The sequence below is a fragment of the Nicotiana tabacum genome, chromosome 17, assembly GCF_000715075.1.
Source record: "Nicotiana tabacum cultivar K326 chromosome 17, ASM71507v2, whole genome shotgun sequence".
NCBI lineage: Eukaryota > Viridiplantae > Streptophyta > Magnoliopsida > Solanales > Solanaceae > Nicotiana > Nicotiana tabacum.
In genome coordinates, this window is record NC_134096.1 from 88,246,202 (window position 1) to 88,261,215 (window position 15,014).

Consider the following 15,014-nt stretch of genomic DNA (forward strand, 5'->3'; position numbering starts at 1 on the left):
CATAGCCGAGAAGCCGCTCAAATGTACCTGCATCACTGCTTAATACATCATTCTGCTTGTTGCTTCCATTACTAATGTGAACAACATCGGCGATAATGAATTTCCGTCTCAACCCCCTTGAGTAACCAAAAAATCTACTAGGCCTGTCATTCACAAATATCAAGCATATGACTGTAGATATGCAAAATCTTATCCATTTCTCCTTTGTCCTCGAAGCCCATACTCAGCATAATGAAGTCCAGGAATCCCAGTTGATATGATCATATGCTTTCTTAACATCTAGCTTGCACAACAAACCCAGTTCTACTAGCTTCCTTCTTGGAGTCCACTGCATCATTTGCCACCAAAGCTACATCTAGAATATGTCTTACACAAAAGCTTTCTATGAAGTAGACACTGTCTCATCCAAGACCTTTTTTAGTCTACTGGAAAGCATCTTAGAAATGATCTTATAAATGCTTCCCACTAGACTACTAGGTCTATAATACTCGTACCTCCTCGTTTTTCGGGGTGATGGCTATGAAAGATGCATTAAGATTTCTCTCAAAATCTTCGGCCTCTTAGAATACCGTCGCATTCTCCAACACCTCCCCCTTGGCCGTGCTCCAAAACTGTTGGAAGAAAGCCAATGTGAAACTATCTGGACCTAGGGCTTTATCACCTGCATAACTCTCTACTGCCCCCCACACCTCCTCCTTCCACTTTCCCTCTCCAGCCACTCCCTTTTCTTATCCCAAATTTTCTTAAACTGTATTCCTCTTGGCTTTGGTCTCCAACCTATCTCTTTAAATAAACTTAGGTAGAACCCTGCTATAGCCTTTTTTTACTGTCTCTCCTGTTCACACCACCCACTCTACCTCCGTCGTCTCCATAAAATTTCTCCTATTATTTCACCTCTATCCTATGAAAGAAATAGTATTAAGGTCCCCCTCCTCCAACCATAACGCCCTCAATTTTGTCTCCAACTAGTTTCTTGGGCTATGCCAAAGTAGCTAACACCCTCTTTAATTCCTTTTCTCTCTCTTCCTCTCTTACCTCCAACTCTTCCCGCCCTCCAACCGTCTCCGAATCCCTTAGTTCATTCAGGATCTCCCGCATTTTCACCTCAACCGTCCTAAACACTTTCTTATTCCACACACTTACCTCCCCTTTCAACAATTTCAATATCTTGGCGAGGAGCTCTTTATACTTGCTCATAACCGGATAATCATTCCACCATCCCGTCATCTCTCTCCAAAGTATGTTGCTCTCTGTTAGTTTACAGATATGTATAGTGTAGTCTTGTCCCACATTGGAAGAGGAGTAATATCTACTTGTAGTGTATAGCTATAAATAGGGACCTCTTGTATTGTATTTATCATCCAATATCAATAACATATTTTCTCCCGTGCCTTCTCACATGGTATCAGAGCATTAGTGAGAAAAGATCGTTGTGTGTCATTCCAGCGTTAACCGGGAAGAAAGAACTTAGTCATCGTGCAATTTTTCCGGTGACCTAAGGCTTGTCTAAGTGAAGGTCACTTTCTGTCGGTGTTGTGCTAAAACCAACACCACCACGAGGTAAATCACCCTCCGACGACCAACCCCAGAAATTTAATCCGGCAGAATAGCCACCACGTTCCTCCACGCACCGGCAACAACTTTTCCGGCGAGGGTTCCGGCCACTTTCCGGCCATTTTTTGGCGAAACTTCTTCAAGACAGTGTGTTCTCAAAATTTCGAGCCTGCCCATCTAATTCAAATCAAATTCCGACCACTTTTGTATTTTTCCGGCGTGAACAGTGACCTTTCCGGCCATTTTTTGAAAATATTTCTTCAGGACAGCTTGTTCGCAAGGGAATTTTGAGTCTATCCATCCTTGTTACGACAAATTCCGACAACTCTGGAATTTTCCGGCAAGCTATAGTGTTTCCGGCGTGAACAGTGTTGTGTTTCCCTGCTGTAAACAGTGTTTTTCAAGCTATTTTTTTAGTTTTCTCACAGGAGTTATTTCCACTATTTCAAGTTAACCCTACTACTACAAATTGTAGCGACATAGGAACCGATGCTTTGAATAGTCGGATGATTTCTTTAGCAGATTATATTGAGTTCCTTCAGTACAAAGCATGTAAGCAGACATCTTCTGAGATAGCTTCTGTTGTTGACACAGGTAATAGCGTGACTTGTTTCTCCCAATCTTCATCCTCTGAGTCTTGGATCATTGATTCAGGTGCATCAGATTATATTTTTGGGAACAAATCTCTTTTCACTACTATTTCGTATTCTCAATCTCTTCCAAAAGTCACAATGGCCAATGGGTCTCAAACCATGGCAACTGCAATTGGTCAAGCAAGCCCACTTCCTTCCTTACCTTTAGATTCAGTCATTTATGTTCCCAATAGTCCTTTTAATCTCATAGTTGTTAGTCGCTTAGCGAAATCACTTAAATGCGCTGTTTTATTTCTTGATGATCATGTTTTTTATACAGAAACGCAGTACGGGGCGGATCATTGGTACCGGGTGTGAATCAAACGGACTTTATTACCTTATCCTTGCTAAATCACATGGACTCAAATCTTGTCTTCCTTCTACAACTTGTCCTGTTACTGATTCACCAGATTTATTACATAAACAGTTGGGACATCCCAGTTTGTCAAAACTTCAGAAAATGGTATCTGATTTATCTCACTTGTCAGCTCTAGAGTGTGAGTCGTGTCAGCTCGGTAAGCATACTCGCTCCCATTTCCCTCGGCGTCTTGATAATCGAGCAGAGTCACTTTTTACTTTATTCCATTCAGATGTTTGGGGTCCTAGTCGGGTCAGTTCCACCTTGGGATTCCGCTACTTTGTCAGTTTCATTGATGATTATTCCAGGTGCACTTGGATATTTTTGATAAAAAATCGATCTGAGCTGTTTTCTATTTTCCAGACCTTCCACGCTGAAATTCAAAATCAATTTGGGGTTTCTGTGATAATGCCCGAGAGTATTTGTCTTCCCCATTTCAGCAGTTTATGAAATCTCATGGGATCATTCATCAAACATCTTGTCCGTACACATCTCAACAAAATGGGATAACTGAAAGAAAGAATAGACATCTTATTGAAACTGCTCGTACCCTACTCATACAATCTCATGCTCCGTTGCGTTTTTGGGGGGATGCAGTTCTTACATCTTGCTATCTTATTAATCGTATGCCATCTTCAGCTATCCAGAACCAAGTTCGATTCTCTGTCATGTTTCCCCACTTACCTTTGTTCTCTCTTCCACCTTGTATCTTTGGAAGCACTTGTTTTGTCCATAACCTTACTCCAGGAACAGATAAGTTAGCTCCTCGTGCTCTTAAGTGCGTATTTCTGGGTTTCTCGAGAACACAAAAGGGGTATCGATGCTACTCTCCTGACCTCCAGCGGTACCTTATGTCCGTTGATGTTACCTTCTTTGAAACCCAATAATACTTCACAGGTTCAGGTCATCACTTAGATATTTCTTAGGTACTACCAGTTTCATCTTTTGGAGATTCAGTCACTCCAGCTCCACCACCTACAGCTCCAGTTGTAGCTCCACCACCTATAACTCCAGTGCCACCACCTACAGCTCCAGTTGTAGCTCCACCACCTATAGCTCCAGTACCACCACCTAAAGCTCCAGTTGTAGCTCCACCACATATAGCTCCAGTTCCTCCGCATAATCCAGTTCAACCTTTTGCAGCTCCACCACTCTTGACTTATCATCGTCGTCCACATCCAGCATCAGGACCAGGTGATTCACGCCCCACATCAGCTTCTGCACCTACTGCGGACTTGTCTCCTCTTAGTCAACCAATTGCACTCCGCAAAGGTGTACGATCCACACTTAATCCTAATCCCCACTATGTCGGTTTAAGTTATCATCGTCTGTCGTCACCTCACTTTGCTTTTATATCTTCTTTGTCCACTGTTTCTATCCCTAAGTCTACAGGTGAGGCACTATCTCATCCAGGATGGAGACATGCTATGATTGACGAAATGTCTCATTTACATGCGAGTGGCACTTGGGAGCTTGTTCCTCTTCCTGCAGGTAAGTCTATTGTTGGTTGTCGTTGGGTTTATGCAGTTAAAGTCGGCCCGAATGGCCAGGTTGATCGGCTTAAGGCTCGTCTTGTTGCAAAAGGATATACTTTCTCTCCCGTGGCTAAAGTAGCATCTGTTCGTCTCTTTTTATCCGTGGTTGTTGTACGTCATTGGCCTCTTTATCAGTTAGACATTAAGAATGCTTTTCTCCACGGTGATCTTGAGGAAGAAGTTTATATGGAGCAACCACCTGATTTTTTTGCTCACAGGAAGTTTAATGGTTGTGTGTGCAGATTGCGCAGGTCACTATATGGTTTGAAACAATTCCCTCGAGCTTGGTTTGGTAAGTTCAGCACAATTATTCAGGAGTTCGGCATGACTCGTAGCGAGGCTGATCACTCTGTGTTTTGCACAACACCAACAGAAAGTGATTTGCAAAATAAAACACTGGTCTGTGCCGGAAACACTGTAGCTCGTCGAAAAATTCCAAAGTTGTTGTAATTTGTCGTAACCAGGATGGATAGACTCGGAATTTCTTTGCGAGCAAGCTGTCCTGAAGAAATGTTTTCAAACAATGGCCGGAAAGGTCACTGTTCACGCCGGAAAAATATATAAGTGGTCAGAATTTGATTTGAATTAGATGGTTAGGCTCGAAATTTTGAGGAGAGCACACTGTCCTGAAGAAACTTCGCCAAAAAATGGCCGGAAAGTGCCGGAACCCTCGCCGGAAAAGTTGTTGTTGCCGATGCGTGGAGGAGCGTGGCGGCTTTTCTGCCGGATAACATTTCAGGGGTTGGTCGTCGGAGGGTGATCTACCTCGTGGTGTTGTTGATTTTAGCACAACACCGACATAAAGTGACTTTCACTTAGACAAGCCTAGGTCACCGGAAAAATTGCACGATGACTAAGTTATTTCTTCCCGGTTAACGTTGGAATGACGCACAGTAATCTTTTCTCACTAATGCTCTGATACCATGTGAGACGGCACGGGAGAAAATATGTTATTGATATTAGATGATAAATACAATACAAGAGGTCCCTATTTATAGCTATACACTACAAGGAGATATTACTCCTCTTCCAATGTGGGACAAGACTACACTATACATATCTGTAAACTAACACTCCCTCTATGTTGAAACTTACCGATCCAAAAAAATACTTTAAATGTTGAAACTTGCTACTGTTAGATAGTTATGTATAAATAATCCTAGTCCCATATGTAGAAGGAGTAGAATATGTCCTAGTCTCATATGGAGTGGGAGTAGAATATGTCCTAGTCCCATATGTAGTAGGAGTAGAATATGTATTATATATAGGGCTCATTATATCATTGTTAAAATAATAGATTTTTCTCCCGTGCATTCTCACATGGTATCAAAGCTTCAGTGAGAAAATTATTGTTGTGCGTCATTCCAACGACATCCGGGAAGAAAGATCTCATTGCCGTGCAATTTTCCGACAACTTTGTCTTGTTCCCGGGGTTCATCACTGCTACAGTATTACTGTGCATATACCAGTACCACCATGAGATCCGAAACCCTAGAAATTCCAGTCCCATCTGAATAGAAAAGTCAGTCACCGTGCGTCTTTCTTGTTGACGACTCAAGAACTCAAGATTGATTTGCGTTATCTCCTCATCCGTAAGTATTGTGCGAAAACCAACACTACCATTTTGTTCAGGCGACAAAACCCTAGTCAATCGCTCCGGCAGAAAGTCATGCGCATCCACGCACCGCCAGAAGTAGGGTTTCGGCGAGCTACAGTAACCTTTCCTGCCACTTTTTTGACAACTTCTTCGGGACAACTTACTCGTTCAGTGATTCCGAGCCTACCCATATAAATTACATAAAATTTTGACTAACTTTTATTTTTTCCAGTGAATTTTTTTTTTCTGACGTGAACAGTGATTTCCAGAAAAGCTTCTATTTTCTGGTGGTGTTTTAGAACCTATTTTGTAGTGTGGAATTCAGCTTAGTCTCACTATTTTCAAATTTTTCCTGCGACTTTTCGGCCAACTTCTGTTTATCAGCAACCACCTGGTTTGTTGCTCAGCAGGAGTCTAGCGGCCTTGTATATCGCTTGCGTTGGTCACTTTATGGTCTAGAGCAGTCTCCCCGAGTCTGATTTGGTAAGTTCAGCACAGTTATCCAGTTGTTTGGCATGACTCGTAGTGAATTGAATGATCAGCTTGCAGATATTTTCACCAAGACCCTCACTGATCCTCGTATTAGTTACATATGTAACAAGCTCGGTACATATGATTTGTATGCACCGGCTTGAGGGGGAGTGTTAGATAGTTATGTATAAATAATCCTAGTCCCATATATTGTAGGAGTAGAATATGTCCTAGTCCCTTATGTAGTAGGAGTAGTAATATGTCTTATACATAATGCTCATTGTATCATTGTAAATAAAAATAGATTTTTCTCTCGTGCATTCTCACAGCTACATTAAGTATGTCCAATACAATCTGCTATGAATGAGAACCGCAAGCCATAACAGAACATGGCAATAGCTTGATCAGATCCTTATGTGTAATCCAAATCTTGTGCAGTCCATTTAATAGTGCACCTTAATGAAGATTAGGGTAGAAGGCTAGTAGGTAGTCGAGCGTTTCTCTGTCTTACTCAGTTCGCTAGCATTAGTGTTAGTATGATATCCTTTTATTCATAGATTGTTATTACTACCTAGAGTTTAAATGTTTTCTTGGCTTCGGTTTTATTTTTATCTTGTTGTTATTCCTACTTATTGCTATTACGTTTTTCATCCGTTCTCCAACCGAGGATCTATCGGAAACAGCCTCTAAGGGTAGGGGTAAGGCTGCGTACATCTTACCCTCCCCAAATCCCACTTGTGGGAAATTACTGGGTTTGTTGTTGTTTTACATGAAATATGTACTACTTGTGCAACTATAATTTGTTACGGCTGTTGAAGACTATTTTTTTAGTCCTTGGTCTGTTCATGATATCGAAGTTCTCTTCTGATTCTGACCTTAGTAAAGTACGGTTTACATCTGATGATGTGTTATTTAACTCTAAATGAGAAACTCTTAACTTGATATTGTGCTTCAGGTTTCCTGGAGACAGGCTTAAATGCTTTGGTTGAATCCCTTGCACATGGTTCTGAACTGGAAAGCATAGTTGGTATTTCTGATAGTTCAATTGATGCTATGGCAATACAAGTCATATCTCACAGTGGTGACGGCCTCGTGTCAAACCTAATGTATGCTTTACTTGGCGTTTCTGCGATGTCAAGGGTAAATTGAAACAGCTCATGTCTTTTCCTCGAGATACTATAGAAAGAAGTGCTAGCAATCAAGTTTGGTGCAGTTTGCTTTGTATCTAAAGCATTTATTTTGCAAGTATGTCGTAGGCTGCTAGAGTCTTATCTTTGAATTAATCTTTAGCTGTCATATACGCAAGTGAAACTTTATATTTATTAGTATTGAAACAATTTTGCTAGAATCGGATCCTTTCTTAATTCTTACTAGGAAATATTATCATGACGATCGAGTAGCTCAGTATTATTGGTGAAGCATCCCAAGCCATTTTGAAAGGAAAGCAGGAGTGATGAACAACTTTCCTTCGAACACTACAGTAGGATGATTCTGGAGATCTTTATGGTCTTTTTTGCTGACGCTATTGTTTCCCTCAACAGGTTCACAAGTCTGCAACCATTTTGCAGCAATTGGCTGCTATGTGCAGTTTAAGTGAAAGAACCACCTGGAAGGCTCATCTTTGCTGGGATTCCTTACATGGATGGCTTCATTCTTCTCTCAGTCCTCTCTCTCTCTCTCCCTCTCCCTCCCCCCTTTCCCCCCACTCCCTCCCCCCCCCCCCCCGAAGTGCCTTCTCATTTATTTTGTCAAAACTGATCCTGCTGTTAATCACTCAATAAATTGTTTCTTCTACAATAATTGAGACATTGATCTTCTGCACACTTCCTTGAAGGAAGGAAGCTTATTATTCTGGCAGCACTTATATGAGCTAATGAAATGGTCCACTTTTGCTACTTTTATAATTTATGCATATTCTACATGTTAGCTTTATTCTGTTTGCTAGTCTGTTACTTAAAACTGATCCTGCTGTTCATGCACTCAATAAATTATTTCTTCTACAATAATTGAGCATTGATCTTCAATAAAATTTCTTGAAGGAAGCAACAACAACAACAACAAAAAACCAAGTATAATCTCACGAGTGGGGTTTGGGGAAGGTAGTGTGTACGCAGACCTTACCCATACCTTGAGGGTAGAGAGGTTGTTTTCGATAAACCCCCGACTCAAAGAAAGAAAAAGAAAGCAGTAACAACCTGCAATACCAACAACAAAATAATAAGAATGTCACGCCCCAAAACCGAGGAGCGCGACCGGCGCTCAACCGAGTGAACCCGGCCGAGCAAGCCTATTAGATTTCCTTCTACCCAAATTCATTCATGAATAAAGAGAATATATATGTTTTCGTTAATCAACCAATATAGTGATCATGTTGCAACACCAATTTCTTACCATCAGTTACTTTATTTTAAAGTCTCAATTCCAAACACATTTTTCATAATCTGAAGTGGAAATAGTAATTCAAGCACAACACACGAGTTTAACTTCACCAGCACCATTATACAACCTACACTATGTCTACGGAGCCTCTATAGATAAGGAAGAGTACAATGATAATGCCGGCAACAAGGCTCCGGCTATATCCCCCGGCAAAAGGGACGTTAGTACCGTCGAATAGTATGAAAACCAAACACCAATTTAAGAATTTAGAAATACAATATGAATATGATGAATCAGGGCGACAATAGCATGATATAGCTAACCGTTTAAACCAGAGCAAGCTATCATTTATATGATTTAAGATGAGATCCTCTGTAACCATCTTCACACAAAGCGGCCCCGCCGCCTCACCCGATGTATGCAGGTGGAGGTGTAAGTACAATACCACAACTCTACTCAAGCGGCCCCGCCGCCTCACCTCAATGTATGCGGGTGGATGTATAACCACAGTACCAAGAACCTACACAAAGCGGCTATACCGCCTCACCCCCAATGTATGCGGGTGGAAATGAATCGCATATACCAATACCAACATAAAGCGGCTATGCCGCCTCACCCCAATATATATGTATGGGTGGTGGTGCCATAACAATACCAAAACTATACACAAAGCGGTCGTACCGCCTCACCCCAATGTATGCGGGTGGAGGTGCAGTCCCACAATACCATAATCCCTACACAAAGCGGTCATGCCGCCTCACCCCAATATATGCGGGTGGAGATGTATCACAATTACAATCTCTGTACCATAATCCCCACACAAAGCGGTCATGCCGCCTCACCCCAATATATGCGGGTGGAGGTGTACCACAATCTCTACACAACTTGGCATAATAACTTTCACATAAATCATGACTTGAAATTATAACATGTGGATACACAATCCATAGTTTGGAACACATCCTCAATTTATAATGCAATATGATAAAGAGCATTTGAAACACGAATTGAACATATATCTTTATCACAAAACTTATCGGAATACTCGATTTGTAATCAACATCTTGTAACTTACAAGGACAATGGGAATTCCAATTCTAAAAGAAGAGTTTAGCCAACATACCTCCCTTGAACTTCCTTACACTTGAAATATTCCAGAATTCTTAGCAACTTCAATCTATTTTAGAAATATGACAAATAGTACCAAAATTAGGAAGATGATCATGGTTCTAGCTCATTTGAGCATTTTATCAAACACTAAGTGTGCATTAAGGTTCCAAGGTCCTATTATGAAGAATTCCATCATCCCACAACCCAATATTTACCATGCTTAGTTCAACAATCTTCCTACACCCCTTGATATCACATGCATGTAAAATAAACAACTCTCATGCCCAACAATTTTCTTGCTAATTACCCATTTCTAGACAAAATTCGAAATTGAGAGTTAGGGTGTAGAATCTTACCTCTAGGATGAAGACCTAGTGAGTTTCCCTTCTTAATCTTCCAAAACTTGAGCAAGAATTGAATAATCAATTATTGAGGAACACCTTCTCACTCTAGGGCACTCTCTCTCACTCTAAAATATCAAATTATAGCTCAAAAATGGCCCAAAGAGTGTATTTAACGAAATAGGGTCGGGTTTTAAAAACCCAAAAAATGGAGCTCCGGAACGATTCTGCGGTTGCATATGCGACCGCATAATGGATATGCGGACTGCATATGGTCGCATAATCGCTGACAAAAATGATCAAAAATCTGTCTGTGTATGCGGTCCGCATAACTGTTATGCGGTCGCATAGTCGACCGCATAGCTGCTTCCAGAATGGCCCTCTCCTGCTCACTTCTGCGGCCATTATGCGGCCCGCAGAGTGATTATGCGGTCGCATAAACGCGTTTTTCCGCCAAAATTTTTCCTTTACTTTCCGGTGCATTGTTCAACCCAAAACGTCCGAGCCGCTATAATCCTCAAACACTTAAACTTAGTTCGGCACCATGAAACATTATTTTTTTTATAAATTTTACCGGGCTTTACACTTAAGTACTTCGAAATTTTCCAGAGTGTTACTAAGAAAACAAGCACTAACAACATCAAGATAATAAGGGAACAAGCAGTATCAACAGCAAGATAATAAGAAAATGTATAGTAATAAAGATTGTCAATAACCGAATATAAGGCTAATTACTAATACTACCGGTATGAGGAAGACACACTCGACTACCTAGTGCCTACTAACTTATACCCTAATTCTCGACATCCACACCTTCCTATCAAGGGTCATGTCCTCGGTGAGTTGGAGCAACGCCAAGTCCTGCCTAATTACCTCTCCACAGTACTTATTTGGCCTACCTCTAACCCTCTTCAGACCAACCAAGGTCGACCTCTCATACCTCCCCACCGGAGCATCTGTGTTTCTCCTCTTCGTATGCCCAAACCATCTTGAAGGGAGGAAGTAGGGGTGGACGTCGGCCGGTTCGGTTCGGTTTTTATGAAGTTCGGTTCGGTTTGTTCGATTTTTGGTTTTCTATTTGGTGCACCAATAACCGAACCAAAATTAGTTCGGTTTCTTCGGTTTTTGCTAATTCGGTTTGGTCGATTTTCGGTTCAATTCGGTCGGTTTTGAACAATGAATAATGATTCCTATTCCACTTCACGTGATGCCTTGCTGAACACACTTAGTCAATTCAATGACTTGCTGTTCAGAGGTTGAACAACAAAAGGCTCCAGAAATTCCATTTACAGTGTACAGCACAGCTTTGAAAGTTCTTAACTGAGCTCTGGATTCTGAGTCCTGCTCTTCCTCTATCTCTAAAATCTAACTCATAATGTCTTGACTCCTTATTGTAATGAGGAATCTTTGAAAGCAGCTGATTCACTTTGTCCATATGCCCCTCCCAATCTGTGGGTAGCCCATCGAGAAAACTATGTCCTCTATGAAAACTTCGGTTTTTCGGTTTAACCGAAAATCGAAGTTGTAAAACCGAGCACCGAACCGAACACCGAAATTATAGAAAACATTAACCGCAAACCGACCGAATAAGCCGGAAAACCGAAACCGAAAAAAATATGTCCTCTATAATTTATGCTTCTTTTTTTTGAGATGGTAATATTTGTGTGTATTAATATATAACAGTACATAGGTTGTACTGAAACCATACTTACAAGAAAACAAAAGGAAAGACTAACTGATCTACAATCCTAGCAGTATTCTAAAACTTCTATGATTGATACAGTATCTTCTGGCCACTTCTGTTTACACCAAAAATAAAATAGAACACAATTCAGTTTGATCTTCTGCACTGAATTGCTATCGCCTTCAAAACACCTAGAGTTCCTCTCCTTCCAGATTGTCCACCATATACATGCAGGGACAATCCTCCATCTATCTCTGTTTCCAGCTCTAGTTTCAACTTCATCCCAACTAGTAACCACTTCTGTAATCTTAGATCTCCATAAGCTTTTCTTGGTTTCCTTGCCAAAAAAAAAGATCTTATGAGTCTATTCGGTCTCTGAATTACACTTTCAGGGATGGGAAAAAGTGACACCATATATGTAGGAAGTGAGTCAAGTACTGAATTGATCAAAATCAGTCTCCCTCCCATAGATAGATATTGTGCTTTCCATCTGGATAACTTCTTCTTACATTTTTCAATGACATCCATATCTCCTTGGACTTAGACTTAGCACCTAGAGGCATGCCAAGATAGATAGCAGGAAGGGATCCTACTACACCTCCCAGTATTAGTGATAGTTGCTCCATCTCAGGTACTACATTAATTGGAAAAAGGTGGCTCTTTTTCCAATTGATGTGGAGTCCTGAGATACCTTCAAACAAAACCAGGATAATTCTCAAATATCTCAACTGCTCCTCTTTTGCGTCATAAAAAATTAGGGTCTATCCAGCATATTGAAGATGTGTAATCTCCAGGTTGTTGTTTCCAGACTAAGCACACAGAATAAAGCTAATATGTAAGCTCCAGGTTGTTGTTTCCAATTCTTGATACCTCAAAGCCTTTAATCCATCCATTGATTTTTGCAGTTTTGACCATATTGTTCAGACCTTCCATAACTATTATGATATTTTACATATTAGCTTTATTATGTGTGCTTAGTATGGACCTGGAGCGGTTTCAGATTCCCGAGGACATACCCTTTTATAGGAAGTTGTGGAGGGCGAGCATTAAGGTTGTAGGTTAGGAGGTATGAGGCATGAATGTGTTTTGTCTTACGCTGCTAGTGGCTTTTCAATTGCGTCCATATTACTTCATTAGGGTTGCAGGCTAGGTCGTAGTAGGCTAGTCCGATAGTGTAGTGTCTTAGGATGTTAGTGGCTCTTGTTGTATCCATATTACTCCATTGTGTTCTGTAGTACTGTGTTATTGTTACTGCTTATTGTTATTACTTCTCTCTATTTTCTGGTTATTGCGTTGCTGGTGTTATCTTTCTTGCTTCCTCTGCTATTACTGCTCCACTGTCTCTTTTCATCTTCTTGAACCGAGGGTCTATCAGAAACAGCCTCTCTACTCCTCCGGAGTAAGGGTAATGTCTGCCTACACACTACCCTCCCCAAACCCCACATGTGGAATTCCACTAGGTTGCTGTTGTTGATATGTGTGTGCTTGGTCTGTCACTTATTTTGACTCCATTAGTAGGTTAATTCTTTTTCCTTCTCCAGATATATTGTATTATTTCCAGCTACTTCAGTAAGTTCGGAGAATTGCATTGAGATATTCGTTTTTTGAAAAGTTGTATCAAGACATTCTTTTGTGTGATCATAATCGTTTTCCAGGTACAGAGTTTACCAGCTGAGTACCTAAAGCAGGGGGAACTAGAGTCTTTGGTTCCTCTTTGGATGAAGGCACTTGCTGCTGCTGCTTCAGACTATATCGAGAGCAGACGTAATGTTGGGGGAACAAGTGATTATGGGCATATGCAAGGTAAAGGGGGGAGAATTCTGAAGCGTTTAGTCAGAGAATTTGCTGATGGACATCGCAATTCACCAAATTTTACTTGAAAGTTGAGCAATTGCGTCAAAGATATTGAAACTGCGGCACCTTCATTCTATATAAGTTGAGTTTTGTCCTGGAATGCAGCCATCTTCCTTCTCAACGAGTCTCAAGTCCTTGGAAAATTTATGAATTCTTTGTACCAATGTACAGTATCCCCAATTTTGAACTATAGAGATTAATTTTGTAATATATAACATATCAACAAGGCACTGATGGCCCATTTATGGTAATTGGATAGTAGGGTAAAAGAATCATAAAAAGAGATAAAATGGAGGATAACAATTATTCCACAAATTTTACTTTCCAAGGTCAACTATTTGGTTTTAAGACTTTCTTATCTAATGTCTGAATTTGCACTAAAGGATCCACCTTTTTAAGGGTGTATTGGTGGGAGGAGAGAGTAAAGGGGTGACTTAGGGTAAAATTTTGTCCAGTTTAATTTTACTGTCTAGAACAATTGGTATGCATTAAGAAATCCTTTTTTCTTGGTTATAATTCATAATCTAGCCAGCAGGTGTTAATGTTGTCGACTTTGGCACAACTATAATTGGTTCTTCGGATGACATTAATGCATTTTGCGCCAGTCACTAATATTGTATATGCCAATGTACCGGACAGCTAATGATTTCTGCATCTGTAAATTTTTTGCTATGACTTCCCCTTTTTTACTTGTTCAATTTTTATTAAATCAAACTCTAGAAAGCCAATGAATGTGAAGATAATCCACTACGCAAAAGTTAACAATGTAGAGAGTTTATGATTTTCTCCGACTGTTAGCGATTTGACAAAAGAAAATGAACTGCAACCAACAATTTATGAGAAAGTTACCCTGGCCCCTCAAAATTTTGATAGTCCATGTTTTTCCCCATTGACACGAAATAACCCTCCGGCCCAAACATATTACATCTAATAGTCCGAAATGTCTATTTTATATATTTTTTATATAATGACAGTTTATTTTGTATATTTTTTGTGTAGTGACAAACTGACAGTCTATTTTGTATATTTTTTGTATAGTTACAGACTATTTAGTATATTTTTTGTATAGTGACAGACTATTGTATATAAATTATACAGTGATAGTCTATTTTGTATAGTGTCAGTCTATTGTATATAAATTATATAGTGACAGTCTATTTCGTATATATTTTGCATAGTGACAATCTATTTTGTATATATTTTGTATAGTGACGGTCTATTTTGTATATATATTGTATAGTAACAGTCTATTTTATATAAATTGTATAGTGACAGTCTATTTTGTATATATTTTGTATAGTGACAGTCTATTTTGTATATATTTCAATGTTATGCATAGTTATGTAAGAAAGAACAATCATAAAACTGTTATTTCCCGTGACTTCAAACTCCCAACTCAAAACCCTACAACTCCATTGAAACACAACACTAAAAGATTCTTGCTTTCCCATTTCTTCCTGTTACTTATCAATGCACCGTTAATTTGCTAAAAGATAAAG

General features: G+C 40.0%; 1 protein-coding gene across 5 annotated transcripts in view; it reads left to right on the top strand.

Annotated features, from left to right (window-relative positions):
• Positions 1-13,830, top strand: part of LOC107814933 (transportin MOS14) — a 97,030-nt gene extending 83,200 nt beyond the window's left edge. For 4 of the 5 annotated variants that reach the window (XM_075234556.1, XM_075234558.1, XM_075234555.1 and 1 more), the window contains exons 22-24: positions 7,103-7,287; positions 7,689-7,809; positions 13,317-13,830. In XM_075234556.1, the coding sequence (XP_075090657.1) occupies positions 7,103-7,287; positions 7,689-7,809; positions 13,317-13,336 (326 nt within the window). In that variant the 3' untranslated portion in view covers positions 13,337-13,830. Of the gene's footprint in view, positions 1-7,102; positions 7,288-7,688; positions 7,810-13,315 lie in introns of all 5 variants that reach the window. The other variant, XM_075234559.1, reaches the window with a different exon arrangement.
• The last annotated feature ends 1,184 nt before the right edge of the window (positions 13,831-15,014 follow it).